This window comes from Zalophus californianus, chromosome 11 (genome assembly GCF_009762305.2).
Source record: "Zalophus californianus isolate mZalCal1 chromosome 11, mZalCal1.pri.v2, whole genome shotgun sequence".
NCBI lineage: Eukaryota > Metazoa > Chordata > Mammalia > Carnivora > Otariidae > Zalophus > Zalophus californianus.
Genome location: NC_045605.1, coordinates 113,194,248 through 113,208,327, shown reverse-complemented (window position 1 = coordinate 113,208,327; position 14,080 = coordinate 113,194,248). Strand labels below are relative to the sequence as shown.

Here is a 14,080-nt window from a genome sequence, read left to right as displayed (position 1 = left end):
GTCTGAAATTACTCCATCGCTCTTTTGGAAATGGAATCGCAAGGCTGTAGATACACGAATGTGTGTAACATCCTTTGGCTGTTACAGGAAGTAAGATACAGATTATCTGATTTCCTGAAACTTGCATTTTAACGTGAAGGTATTGAGTCACTGGGGAAGCCGTGGAGGACGTCACTGCGTTCTGTCGCTGCAGCTGCTATACGGGCAGGAGGTCAGTTCTGCGTGGCTGCAGCTGACGGACAGAGCGGTGTCCTCGGCTCAGGAGCTGTGCCCCCATCCTGGCGGCCACTCTGACTCTCCCTCCGTGTGAGTCCACAACCAGTCTTCCCCGTGGAGTGACTGTGCTGGACCAGGCTGGCCAGGCCCCACACCTGTCACACACACCAGCGGCCTCTGCGCGAGGCCCTGGAACTTGGCCTGAGGACAACATCGAGTGAACCATGTTGGATTGCAGTCCTTTGTGAGAAGCTACAGAATCATTGCTTCTATTCCTGAGACCGTGCAGGGAAGGATCTTCTGAGGCTGGGATCTGCTTGGGGTGTTGGGGTGCTCCCCAGGACTTGATGCTGGCCTGGGCTTGCTGGGTTGCATTCCAGTGAGGGGTTCATGGGGCGAGGGTTTCCACCTGTCCTGGCTCACCAGATGCTCACATTTCAGCGCTGTGAACAGTGTGTGGTCGTTAAGCTGCACTGAATCTGGGCTCAGGTCCAGGGATTTAGCGGGGTGTCCACATGGGTTTTTGTCTGGCTCAGGGCTATCTGGGGTCTTGGCATGAAGCTTGGTGAAGGCTGGCTCGGGCAGCCCATGCCAGCAGTGAAGTTACTCTTCCCAGACTGCTTTCCTTGAAGACTGGATCCAAGCAACTGGAAGACCATGTTTAGGGCACATTTCTGTCTACTCTCAGCAAACAAAACCTTTCTTTCTCTATCAGCTCCTCAGACTGGATTATGAAGTGTGAGGTGCCAACATTGGAAACTCTTGGGGCTGCCAAGTGACAGTGGGGTGGGGGAAGGACAATCTGAGGTCTCATAACCAACCAGAGATAGGCCTCCAGGTGCAGGCAGGTGCGAGACACCTCCCACGGTCAGCCACATGTCCCCCACAGGATGGAGCTCCCCTGGGTCACGTGGCCACCTGAGCCAGTCCACACAGTACGCCTCTTGTGGAGGGTTTCAGGGACCATTGGGCCCCCTTTGGAGGACAGAGTTACCAGCATGCCCGGGGGTGGGGGGGTACTGCAGAAACATTAGGAGCCTAGTGTCTCCGTCTGATGCACGTGGACCTCTTAGCAGGCCAGCCTGTGCCAAGTCTCCAGGGTCAGGTCTGGTGAGATGTTTAAGGCTGAGGCTGTCAGCAGTGCCTGCCTGTGTGCTCATGGCCTTTCCTCTTCTGGTGAGAGGGAGCACTGGGTCCCTCCCTCTCCTAAGGACCCCAGTCCATGGGTCAGGGCCCCACCCTCATGACCTCGGTTAACCTCACCCCTCCCCCGCCCCAGAGACCCCCCCCGCATCTCCAAACGCAGTCACTTTGGGTATTAGGGCTCCAACATAGGGACTGGGGGGACACAGTTGTCTAGAGCAGGGTGTGCTCCAGTCTTGGGACACGTTCGGATGACATTTGGTGGCTCACTCGGTTGTAACAGTGATGCTAGAGCCCTTGTCTGCCTCCCTCTTGCTCCTGCAGATACCACATGGAATGTCTGGATCCTCCTCTTGGGGAGGTGCCGGTGGATGAGTGGTTCTGTCCAGAATGTGCGGCACCTGGAGCTGCTCCCGCCGCTGGTAAGGCACTGCCTCCCTCCCAGGCCAGGAGCGCTCAGGGGTGCTTCTTGTCTTCTGGGAGAACTTGTAGGGCTTTCTGTCAGTGCAGCTGTATGGCGATCCGTGGGGTCTGTGGGTTCAGGGCAGCCCAGGCCCCAGGAGATGCCCCCTGCCAGGCTGAGGGCGTGGCAGGTACACATCAGTCCAGGATTTTCTTTCTTCCCAGATGCAGGGCCTGTGAGCGAGGAGGAGGTCTCCCTGCTCTTGGCTGATGTGGTGCCCACCACCAGCCGGCTTCGGCCCCACTCAGGGAGGACCCGCGCCATTGCCAGGACACGGCAGAGCGAGAGAGTCCGAGCAACCGTGAACCGGAATCGGATCTCCACCGCCAGGAGGATCCAGGTGGGTGCGTGCGCCGCTGTGGCTGCCAGTCCTGCAGAGCCGCTCCCACTTGAGCCTCTCTGGGTGCTGCCCACCCTGTGGCAACACTGGCTGTCGGCAGCCCTGGGAGGGGCAGTGGTGGCTCTTCTTTGCGGTCTGGCAGCTCACCTAGGCAAAGTGGCAAGCTGATAGACAGGGAGTCAGAGGTCCTTGTGGGGGCCGGCCCCATCACAGATGCCCGCAGTCCTTCCTCACTTCCCCTGTGGCTACCTCGTGCCCCGTGTCCTTTCTCCCTGGTCCCCAGCCTGTGCAGCGCCCCCCGTTTGCTGGGTGACCCTGCTGCTGTGCACTAGCACAGTTCACTGAATCAGCCCTGGCTGTGCCGTTTGCTCCTCACTACCTGCCTCGCCCTCATCCTTCATTCTCACCCTGAACTTGCGTCTCGGGAGGCCCTCCCAGGCCCTGTAGTGCCCGCAGGAAGCTCTCAGCCATTTGTCTGTCAGAAGCAAGAAGGGGACACCAGCTAGGCCTGTTATTGACAGGCCGAGGGCATCCAGCTTCTGTGGTTTCCTTGGTGGGGGCTGGCATGGGGCTCCTCCAGGGCTCCCAGGTGGTGCCACCCCCACTGGGGTCCTGCCCAGAGTCCTCCGTGGGGCACAGGGAGATGTGTGAGAAGCCCGAGGGCAATTGCCCCGCTGACAGCACCCTCCTTGCCATGTAGCATGTCCCACGGTACCTCATGTCTTCTCTGCTGGACGAGACCATTGAGGCCGTTGCTGCTGGTCTGAGCACAGCTGTGTACCAGCACCCCGTGGCGCCCCGAGCCCCCGCCAAGCGCAGGAGGAGAGCAGGTAAGCCCAGGTGTGGTGGCTCGGCTGGTGGCCACATGCGTGTGTCCCTGGAAGTAGCAGGCCACGTGCTCACCCCCCTCCCCACCCCGGGAGCTTCACCCCCAGAGCCACGTCAGGTTCTGCAAGCTGGCTTTTTCAGATCACAGACATCCCGCACAGAAGCTCCTCCAGGCCAGGCGGGTTTGGTCCGCTCTGTCCTTCTGAACACCCGCTGCAGACCTGCACGCACATCTGGGCAATGTGGCTGCCCCGACCTTGGTTAGGAAGCACTGCAGGACTGGGTGGCCGAACTGCCTTTCTGCCCCTAATGCAGCAGTACACCAGGAAGACCTGGTTCTGGGCTTTTCTCTGGGAGCTGTTGAAATGATTGCTTCACTGGTTTCTTGTCCTTTGCCACAGTGGTTCTGGTGATTTGGTCCTAGTAAGTCCCATCCTTGCCTGGTGTCAGTAGGTCCCTCCCGGGGAGAAGCCTTGGGGCAGCACGTGTCTCGTTCCTCCCTTGCGTCATCCTCCGGCCCTGAGCATGGGGATGGCTTCCAGGGTTGGGCTCGAGCTCCGATCTTCAGTGGGTGTGGGCTCTGGTGGAGAGCTCTCCCCCCACCGCTCCCCCCCCACAGTCATCTGTTTAAGGCACCGTGGCTTACTCAGTGGGTCATGATCTGAGCTCTTGGAGCGTCAACTTTATTGATCGAGGTTTGACAGCGAGGACTCCCGCCCCACCTAGCCCTGCCCTTCCCCGCCAATGCCCCCAGCCCCCACCAGGCAGCCCTGGCTTCTTCGCACTAGATGTTAGTTTTGCCTGTTTTCAGACTTCACATAACGACACGTTCATGAGATCCTGGATGTGTGCTGGTGTGTCACTCAGCATGGTGATTTTGGAATCTGGGTAGTTGTGTGTGTCAGTGATTAATTTCCATTTATTGTTGAGGAATATGGATATTACACGGACATATCGCAGCTTGTTGATGCGGCTTCCTCCGGGGGGTCACTTGGCTTGTGTGGGGTTAGGGTTGTTGCAGACAGAGATGTTGCGAATGTTCCAAACGTCCTTGTACCAGTGTATCATAGGCAGGTGTTTGGTTTCCCTTGAGGAAGGAGAAGACCAGACCGTGGGCTCACCGGGTAAAGGTGTAGTTAAGGTTATGTGGCTCTCGGGGCGCCTGGGTGGCTCAGTTGGTTAAGCAACTGCCTTCGGCTCAGGTCATGGTCCCAGGGTCCTGGGATCGAGCCCCGCATCAGGCTCCCTGCTCAGCCAGAGGCCTGCTTCTCCCTCTCCCCCAAAATGAAGCAAACAAGGCATAACCAAAGACAGAAGAACTATTCTCAGCTGCCCGAGCACAGGTAACAGGGGTGCGGCCTGCCCTTAGTGGGGTACGCGCTGGGGACGCAAGGACAACCTTCCAGTCCCGCCTCGAACCACAGCGCTGGCAAGACCTGAAACTGTTATTCTGAGGCTGTTCTCTGTGGGATGGAAACGGGGTGAGCACTGACACGAGCTAGCACTGAAATGTGGGATTTCTGACACGAGAAACGAGAGACGCGGATGGGAGATGAGTAAAATTTTATAACCTTCATAAGTTGAGTCAAGAATCGGCGTGACCTTCGGATGGATTTCCCGGCTCTGTCCAAATTAATCACTGCTTGTGTTCCCTCTCACGCTATCTCTCTCCCTCTCTCTCTGTCAATTAAATAAATAAATAAAAATCTTAAAAAAAAAGAAAAAAAGGTTATGTGGCTCTGTGTAGCCCCATCAGCAGCATGAGAGCCGAGTGCTGCGCGTCCTCCCCAGCCCTGGGGATGGCCGGTGTTTGTCCTCGCCGTGACCGTGGGGTCTCTGCGACATCCCTGCCGTGCCCTGTGTTCCCCACCGTTGGGCCGAGACCCGGTGCTATTCAGCTCTGTTGCTGTGGAGGTGCGGGAGTGGGCAGCCTGCATTCAGGTGCCTCCCCAACGTGGGCCCGTGCTCTGTGCATGTTCTCTGCTGAGGGTGGGCCTTCCCTTTCTAGTGGACAGAGCCGGGAAATCCATCCGAAGGTCACGCCGATTCTTGACTCAACTTATGAAGGTTATAAAATTTTACTCATCTCCCATCCGCGTCTCTCGTTTCTCGTGTCAGAAATCCCACATTTCAGTGCTAGCTCGTGTCAGTGCTCACCCCGTTTCCATCCCACAGAGAACAGCCTCAGAATAACAGTTTCAGGTCTTGCCAGCGCTGTGGTTCGAGGCGGGACTGGAAGGTTGTCCTTGCGTCCCCAGCGCGTACCCCACTAAGGGCAGGCCGCACCCCTGTTACCTGTGCTCGGGCAGCTGAGAATAGTTCTTCTGTCTTTGGTTATGCCTTGTTTGCTTCATTTTGCATGGTAATTTTTTAGTTTGGGGTTCTTTTTTGTTTTTTTGTTTTGTTTTGTTTTGGCTTTGCTAGTGAATTTTTTATTTTTATAGACTTCTCTCAAACCTTTGGAGGCATAGGGAGAAACGAATAGTGAGCCCCCACTCAGCCATCCTGTCGCCCGGCCTCAGCATCACTTCTACCCCTTCACCTGCTCCCTCCCGTATTATCTTGAAGCACATCCTTCACGTCATCATCATTTTACTTGGAGGTATTTCGTAACGTGTTTCAGAAAGACACAGTCTTTTTCTTTCAGCTGAAGTGCAGTATCTGTGTGACACCCGAGAAGGTGAATGGTAATTCCTTAACACCATGGAGTAGTCTGTCAGTGTTGAAGGTTCTAATTGTGTCATAAATGTGATAGGATTTTAAAACCTAGTTCATTTGAATCCAGAGCCAAACAAGATCCATGTTGCGCTGATGGCTGTATCTGGTGAGCATCTCCTTGAGCTCTGGATGGTGGAGGGAGCCAGGTCGCCGTGTGCGCCCCTCCCAGCCTGGCAGCCCGCGTGCTTGGAGCCACAAGGTCACTCGGCTTCACCTGGGACTTTTGTCTGTTTGGATTTGTGTTTGCAAGTTGCCTGGTGTTGGGAGCAGGCAGGGCCTGCTGGTCTCCCTGCTTGTGCTCCTTGCTCGGCCCCGTGATCTCACTGAGGAAGGCAAAAAGAGGCTTTCCTCCTGCGCCGGCTGCTTCCCAGTCCTGCGGGGGTTTTGGCCAACGAAGATTCAGGCCTCGGTTTGTTTCTCGGAAGCACCAAGTTGCTGGTAGCGTCCTTGCGCAGAGCTCAGTTAGGGTTGTCAGCAGCGTTAGGGACTCATGGATTTAGACATGTGTGATGTGTTAATGGCATTCCACGATTGCTCCATCTCCGTGGAATCCGCTCCTTCCAGGCTGAAGCCCCTGTCGGTTTCCCGGGGGTGCTGGAGCGTCATGGAGTGAGAGTCGCCCTTGAGCCCATGGTAGTGTCCCTGAGGTGACCATGGCTGAACCCCGGTGTTTGTGCAGTTTGATCTTTAGGACATGTTCCTAGAGATGTGTGGTAGGTCCTCTGTCTTCCAGTCCGTTGGGAGAGTTCTCTGTGGTTCGACCACGTGGGCACACACCTGGGGCCATTTGTTTCCTTTTACTCTGGATCGTCAGGGTTGGTTGGCTTTTCGTTTCGTTATATAATGATGTGAAATATTTATTGGTTATAAAAGTCAGATTTGCAAATTGCTCTGCACCGCCTTGCCTTCCCTCTCTTGCTCCTCCATGGGGAAGCGCTGTTTTTTAAATTATGGCTTATTTCTCCATTAGAAAACCCCAATACAGTGCACGTGCTGTCTATATGCCAGGTCCTGGCTGTGTATGGCACATCCTTGAGGTGGGGACGCCCAGGGGATGGGTGGGGGGCCTCAGGGCCCACAGGAAAGCATAGACTGTCAATGTGCTTTTTGTAGGAAGACGGAAGAAAGTGTCGGGAAGAAGGAAAACACAGTCCAGGTCGTCTCTGAAGAGCAGGAGCTCCGGGACGAGGTCTAAGAAACGCCAGGGTCGTGTGAAGAAGAGAAAAGGGAAAAAGTCAAAGGTAGCCTTGGAGGGTAGTGTTCCCACTGCGCCGGTCAGTTCCCTTGTGCAGCTAGGTGGTGGGATGCACAGAAAAGCCTCCTTTTTCTGTATTTACTTAGAGGTCCTCTGATAAAAATGAACATTTCTGCAGCACACATTGAAGATGGGGCTGGGACAAGAGATATTCCAAGACCCTTCGGAGCCGGGCATCCTGAGGGGTTGTGTATGACTCTTGGCACCCCAGGGGTGGGCAGGCCAGAGGGTGTGGAGGCAGCAGGGCTGTAGCCACCAGCTTGTCCGGGAGGCAAGCAGATTGTTAGCTGGGTGGCGGAATGGAGAGAGGGATTCTGGCTGGGGTGTGCGGCTGAGCTTTCAGCCGGAGTGGTCTCGTCCTCCAGCTCTGTCGCCACCAGGCTTTCAGAGCGGGACCCCCGTATGTGTGCAGCCCGTGTCATGTGTCCCTGCTCTGCAGTACTGTCCTTATGGCAGCTTCTGGCTGGAAATTGAAAGCACATTAATGTGTGAAACACAAAGAGTTCAGTTGTGGCCATTGTTCAGGTGTTTGCTGCATCTTTGTGTGAATTTATACTCAAGGTTATTGCCGTTGCCTGACCAGTGTAAATGCATGGCGTGTACGCCTTTGGAAACCTAACGCCTCCGTTTTACATGGAGTACGGGAGCCGCCGCTCTGCTGGTTCATTGAGGCGGAATTCCTGGAGGGATGACCACACGGGCGCCGGCGGCACGCCTGCCCGTGTGGGGCTGCGGGTCCCCTCTGCACTCCTCCTCAGTGTCAGGTCACTCATCACCTGGGTGATCTCTGCTGCTTGTGATTTTGTGTTCAGAATCAAGCACCACCTGCAGTGGTAGGTGTGCCAAGGTCCTGCAGTTGGTTTTGTGGTGCGTAGGTGGAGATGTTGGGACGTGTTCGTTAATTCTGTTGAAGCAAAACCTCTAGAGCATTACCGTTAATACACAGGAGGCCCTTTGGCTCCGGTGTAGCATTTCCTCAGCCTACGGTGTGGTGTTTTTGGAGCCTTTAGCTCCTGGCTTGCTCGTCATTCCTTTCCTTTTGTGACTTTGGTTCAGAATGAAGCCACAGCCCGCTCCCGGATCGCACGGACCCTGGGCCTCCGGGGTCCGGCCCGCGGAGCCTGCATCCCGTCTGTGCACAAGCCAGCAGACCCCTCTCTGGGGCTGATGCGTGCGGACATCGGAGTGGCCTCTCTGTCTCTCTTTGGAGACCCCTATGAGCTGGACCCCTTTGACAGGTAACTGCAGGGGGAATTCCCTCCTTTCTTCGTGGGCAGTGGCCTCGGATTTTGCATTTGCACAGTGAGGGTGAGGAGTCCTGACTCCTTTTCAGATTCATGTAGGTGGTGTGTGTAGAAAGAACTCTATACAACCTCATCTGCTCACGTGGAGGAAGGTCTAGTTTGCACATCTGCCCCACCTGCCCTGTGCCCACTCAGAGGCTTGGGCAGTTGCCAACATGAAGCCACTCCGTGGGGCCACGTGTGCAGTTAATAAGGAGGGGCTGGGGGTCTCCCTGGGCCTCCAGTGTGGGGTCACCATTCCTTTGGCCTGTGTGCTCTCTCCAGCAGTGAAGAGCAGTCTGCAAACCCTGCTTCCCCTTTGAGTGCCAAGAGGAGGGTTCTGTCGCAGTCAGCACTGCGTTCTCACCGGCCTGTGGCCAGGCCCGTGGCCATGGGGCTCTCCAGGTGTGTGCTGGCAGGGAGCATGGTCCGGGGGGATGGGGGTGGCTACAGGCCTCTGGGGGCCAGCAGGGCTCCAGATTGGCCTTGCGCTCTGCCTGCCCCAGGAGGAAGTGCTGCAGTCAAGGGCAGGAGCATGGAGTGGCAGGCCAAGTCTGCCTGGGCGCGAGCTGGGGACGAGTAGCCACAGGTGCCTGAGGCTACCTCTGCCACAGAGCTGCTGCCCCCTGGCTGGATTATTTGCTTCTGTTTCACCCCTCAGATAACCCAGTGAAACCAGTAAACAGGCTGCCTGTTGGTGGCAGTTGGGGTCGGAAGCATCAGATGATTTCACCTCAAACAGCCTGGTTTTCTTTTGTCAGAGCTGCTGGGTGGGTCTTATTCCCTCCGCATGCAGGGGCCTGGCAGGTGGCCTTTTCTGCATATGGCAGTTGACCTGGGGGTGGGGGTACCAGGGGGCTGGGGGGCACCTGCCTGGCTCAAGGGACTTGGGCATGGGGAGGCAGCAGTGGGTCTGTACCTGCAGGAGGAGCGTTCCTACTACAGCGCCTGAACCAGAAGTGGACGAGGCCCCCGTCCCAGACCTGGTGGGGAGCATCCTGTCGGGCCAGAGCCTCCTGATGATGAACGGCGCGGACATCATCATCCACCGGGATGGCTCCCTCAGTGCCAAGAGGGCAGGTGAGGCGGCCGCTGAACGAGGCCCAGCAATGTCCACGGGGACGCCCTCCTGGCCTTGACAATCTGGGAAATTGAGGGGTCATGTGACCCACTGGTTCTCCTTGTTTCTGAGCAAGCAGAGGATCTAAAATGCATTCTCTGCTCAAAATGGATGTAAAGGGGCACAGTTTTCCCATTCATCTCTGTTAATTCTACATGACTTTCTGAGCAGAGTTGACAGGCTGATAGTTTATGTGATGATGGGGTTTCTGGGCCAGTCCACAGACCCTCCGTGGCCGTAATGTGGCTCGTGTGTGTGCTCACAGAGCCATGGAACCAGCCCCTGTGGAGCCTTCCCCCAGTATCCAGGCCCTGGCAGGTTTTTGGGGTGGGGGGTGCCCAGCCATGGAGGATGGTGCAGACTGTGCCCCTCCCGGCCCCCCTTTGTGACAAGCATCTGTAACTGGCGGGGTGCTTTCTACGGCCACAGAGCACAACTGTGAAACACAAGAGAAAGTACCCACAGTGGCAAGTGAGCCCCGAGCGCTGCCCCCAGGCTCCCAGGTGCACAGAGGTCTAGCTCAGGGAGCAAGTGGGGGTAGGCATGCATTTATTTATTTGTTTGTTTGTTTGTTTGTTTTTACCTTTTTTTTTTAAGATTTTATTTTTTTTTGAGAGAGCAAGCACACAAGCCGGGGGTGGGGGACAGGGAGAGGGAGAAGCAGGCTCCCCAGCCCCACACGGGGCTCGATCCCAGGACCCTGAGATTGTGATCTGAGCCAAAGGCAGATGCTTCACTGACTGAGCCACCCAGGTGTCCCGGGAATAGGCATTCACAAGCCCCGCCTTTAGGAGAAAGCCTTTGTGATCTGGGCCAGACAACGGACTGCGCTCCGTAAAGCAGGTGGCGGGGACTGATGGCCACTCGCCCTCTTGCCTTTCAGCACCTGTTTCTTTCCCGCGGAGCACCGGCCGGAGCACAGGTGGCTCGTCCCAAGGAGGGAAGCGCCCTGGGCCTGGAGCGCCTCAGTCAGGAAGCGGGTTTCAGAGCGCAGGGCTGAGCTGTCCTGGCGCGGTGGCGCCCTCCCGTGTCCCCGCACTCAGGACAGGGGCGACTGTGAGACTGGATTCGTCGGTGACCCCTCCTTCCGGTCAGACTCAGAACCTGACAGGTGTGCATGGGCCTGGCTTAAAGCAAAGGGACAAGCCCCAATGTGATGGCGACAACCGGCACACTCTGCCCCCCAACTCTGCGTCCTTGAAGACCTCCGGTAGCTGCTCTCACTTGCCATCTGCTGGTGCACTGCTGGGCCAGGCCCTGAAGCCAGTTCCCAGGAGGCCCGACATCTCTGAGCTACCAAGGATACCAAAGGTCAGAAGGGAGGACAGTGGCGACAGACAGGTGGATGTGGCCCCTCCCAGCGAGCAGCATGTTGAGATCCCTAGCTCCTGCATCAGCCGGCTCACGGGCAGGGAGGGCCCCGGGCAGCCTGGCCATGGTGCCCGAGCAGAGGGCGAACCCAGCAGCAGGGGCCCGCAAGAGCCTGGCCCGCACTCAGGGGGTGGCTCCCAGTCCCCTGCCTCGCTGGGACCCTCGAAGGGGAAGGGTGTCAGTTCGACCTTTGAGAGCTTCAGGATCAATATTCCCGGGAACACGGCACATTCTGGCAGACTCTCCAACCCTGGCTTTTGTAACACATTTCGGCCTGTCGACAATAAGGTGCAAAGGAAAGAGAACCCCTCGCCCCTGTTCTCCATCAGGAAGACCAAACAACTCAAGAGTGAGATCTACGACCCCTTTGACCCCACAGGCTCTGACTCCAGTTCTGCTGGCAGCAGCCCCGAGCGCCTGGGCTCTGGCCTCCTGCCCTCTGAGATCACGCGCACCATCTCCATCAACAGCCCGAAGGCCCCAACGTTGCAGACTGTGCGCTGTGTCACCTCCTACACAGTGGAGACTGTCTTTGGGACGGAGCCCGAGCCCCCTCGGGGGCCTTCCTCCAGCGGGCTCGAGCTCCGGGGCGAGGGGGCTGCTGAGGGGGCCTCCGACCTGGAGTGCGAGCGGCTGGGCAAGGGGGCTGCCGAGGGCCAGGGCTCGGCCTCCCGGGCACAGAGGCCACCCCCACCGGAGCAGTGGGAAGACAAGGACCAGCTGCCCTGCAGTACCTTCTTTGGCTCCGAGGAGCGGACGGTGACCTGTGTGACTGTAGCCGAGCCAGAGACCCCACCCAGCCCGGACGCACCGCAGACGACCACCCACAGGATTGTGGAACTGAGGTCCCCTTCCTGCTCCCGCTCCACATCCAGCTCCCGTGGCAGGAAGAAAGCCAAGAGGAAGCGGGCCACTGCCAGGGAGCACAGGAGGACCCGCTCGGGCTCCCGCTCAGGTTCCCGCTCCGGGGACAGGAGCTCACCATCGGTGTCGCCACCGCTGGGTGAGGACCACCCCAAGAGGCAGCAGACCAAGTCCCGGGGCCGGAGGTCTTCCAGCGACCACTCCAGCGGCCACGAGCGAGCCAAGCGGAAGAAGGCGAAGGACGAGGGCAGGAGGAGGGAGAGGGAGTCCTGGGGCCGTGGCCGGCGGAGGTCCAGGTCCCGCTCAGGCAGCCCCAGCAGCTCCTCCCACGAACATAGGGAGAGCAGGAGGAGGAAGCGGAGGCGGGCAGGGTCCAGGTCTCGGGGGAGGGAGTGCTCACCCCCCAGCAGCCTGGAGAGAGCCCGGAGGCACCGGCACCCGCGGGAGAGGAGCCCACGGGAGAGGAGCCGGGAGCGGCCGCGAACCAGGTGGGGCTCCCATGAGAGGAGGAAGCGTAGGTCCAGGTCACCGAGGTCGCCAAGCACAGAGCATAGGTCCCGGGAGCACCAGCGCCCTCGTTCCCATGAGAAGCGGCCAAGGCCTCGCTCCCCAGAGAGGAAGTTGGCACCCGCTCCCGTGGAAGGGCAGAAGCCCGACAGGGAGCAGCCAGCCAGGCCACTGGCCTCAGTGGGAGCAGACGCCTGCCCAGCAGGGGCTGAAGCCCACAAGACCGTTCCAGAGGTACTGGCTGAGTGTCTGCCTGAGGACCTGGATTACGGTGACTCTGTCGAGGCAGGGCACATCTTTGAGGATTTTTCAAGCGAAGCTTTCTTCATGCAGCTGGATGACATGAGTTCCCCACCCTCCCCAGAGAGCACAGACTCCTCCCCGGAGCGGCACTTCCCACCCACTCCTTCCGTGCCCCCGGCCAGCCAGCAGCAGGACACCAGCCTGGCCATGGCTGTCATCAGACGGGAGGTGTCGCTGATCCATGGCGAAGATGCTGCACAGCCCCCGCCCCGGGCACAGAGCCCCGAAGAGAAGCCCCTGCTCCAGCAGGATGCTGCTGGGGCTGCCGTGGTGCCCAGCACCCTGGGAAGCCAGGCTGTGGGCGGGGTGCCCGTGGGGAAGGAGGAAGGCCCCTCTCAGACCCCCTTGCTGCGGGCTAAAGCCCTGGTGAAGAGAGTCACCTGGAACCTCCAGGAGGCCGAGAGTGGTGCCCCTGCTGAGGAGCGAGGCCTGCGTGAGTGGGGTCCTGCGGGCACTTCTAGGGGTGGACCGGGGCAGCATGGGAGGAAGGCTGTGTGTGTGTGTGTGTGTGTGTGTGTGTGTGTGTGTGTGTGTGTGTGTGTGTGTGTGTGTGTGTGTGTGTGTGTGTGTGTGTGTGTGTGTTGGGGTGGCACACGGACCTCTTTGGTCACTCGGTGTGTGTGTGTGTGTGTGTGTGTGTGTGTGTGTGTCGGGGTGGCACACGGACCTCTTTGGTCACTCGGGCAGCATAGGCCGTGGGGCGGGGAGGTGGCTGTGGCCTGTGGTCCTTGCTGCTGGGATGCTTTTCTGGAATTTTCCAGCCAGGAAGCATCTTCTGGCCCACGGTGGCCACAGAGCACCCACCTCCCCTGTGTTGGCCCTCAGGGACGCCGCTCCACAGGCCCCAGAAGCCCCGGGAAGGGGTCTGGGAAACAGAAGACATGGGCCCCTCGGTGGGGTTCCAGCAGGCATCCTTCTCTGAGCCCCCTCCCCCCGGATACACACTTCCAGAGTCCGGCTTCCCTGACACTGAGCCCTCTCAGGTGAGTGCCTGGGCTGGAGGGATGTGAGCTGGCGCCGGGCCACACAGGCTGTGCCGGGCTGGGGCTGAGGACTTCCCTCTCTGGCTGGGGCTCTTCCTGCTATGGGTGTGGGGAGCGCTGCCCTGAGCCGTCTGCATTTCTGTCCAGGTTTATACCCCCAACCTACCCCCTGCCCCAGCTCTGCCCGTGAGCCTCCCGCCGTACACACCAGCCAGCCAGCCCACGGTCCAGTTTATCCTGCAGGGGAGCCTTCCCGTGGCGAGCTGCGGGGTCGCACAGAGCCCAGCCCCAGTGCCCACGGCCCTGACCACAGCCTCCGAGCCAGCTGGCTATGCCACTGGCACCAGCAACTCCGAGGAGAGGTCGGCGGCTCCCAGGCCTGCCGCAGAGAAGGCCAAGAATGAGGAGGTGAGTCTGGGCCCTCCCTCCGGTGGGGGCGGGCAGTGAGGCCCCCAGGCAGGGCGGTCACACATGTGCTTGCTCCCAGTACATGAAGAAGCTGCACATGCAGGAGCGGGCGGTGGAGGAGGTGAAGCTGGCCATCAAGCCCTTTTATCAGAAGAGGGAGGTGACCAAGGAGGAGTACAAAGACATCCTTCGCAAGGCCGTGCAGAAGGTAGGTGCGGGCGGGTGGGTCCGTGCCACCTCCTGCTGACCCAGAATCTCGGGGTACCGGCCTAGGGCTG

The 14,080-nt window shown here is 58.8% G+C and overlaps 1 protein-coding gene across 5 annotated transcripts in view; it reads left to right on the top strand.

The window, feature by feature from the left end:
- PHRF1 (PHD and ring finger domains 1) overlaps positions 1 to 14,080 on the top strand; it is a 30,101-nt gene that overhangs the window by 15,231 nt on the left and 790 nt on the right. For 3 of the 5 annotated variants that reach the window (XM_027580465.1, XM_027580462.1, XM_027580466.1), the window contains 11 exons: positions 1,684 to 1,781; positions 1,987 to 2,162; positions 2,863 to 2,992; positions 6,822 to 6,949; positions 8,020 to 8,201; positions 8,532 to 8,651; positions 9,172 to 9,326; positions 10,250 to 12,844; positions 13,237 to 13,394; positions 13,542 to 13,802; positions 13,882 to 14,010. In XM_027580465.1, coding sequence (XP_027436266.1) covers positions 1,684 to 1,781; positions 1,987 to 2,162; positions 2,863 to 2,992; positions 6,822 to 6,949; positions 8,020 to 8,201; positions 8,532 to 8,651; positions 9,172 to 9,326; positions 10,250 to 12,844; positions 13,237 to 13,394; positions 13,542 to 13,802; positions 13,882 to 14,010 — 4,132 coding nt within the window. The remainder of the gene's footprint in view (positions 1 to 1,683; positions 1,782 to 1,986; positions 2,163 to 2,862; positions 2,993 to 6,821; positions 6,950 to 8,019; positions 8,202 to 8,531; positions 8,652 to 9,171; positions 9,327 to 10,249; positions 12,845 to 13,236; positions 13,395 to 13,541; positions 13,803 to 13,881; positions 14,011 to 14,080) is intronic. The other 2 variants (XM_027580463.1, XM_027580464.1) reach the window with 2 other exon arrangements.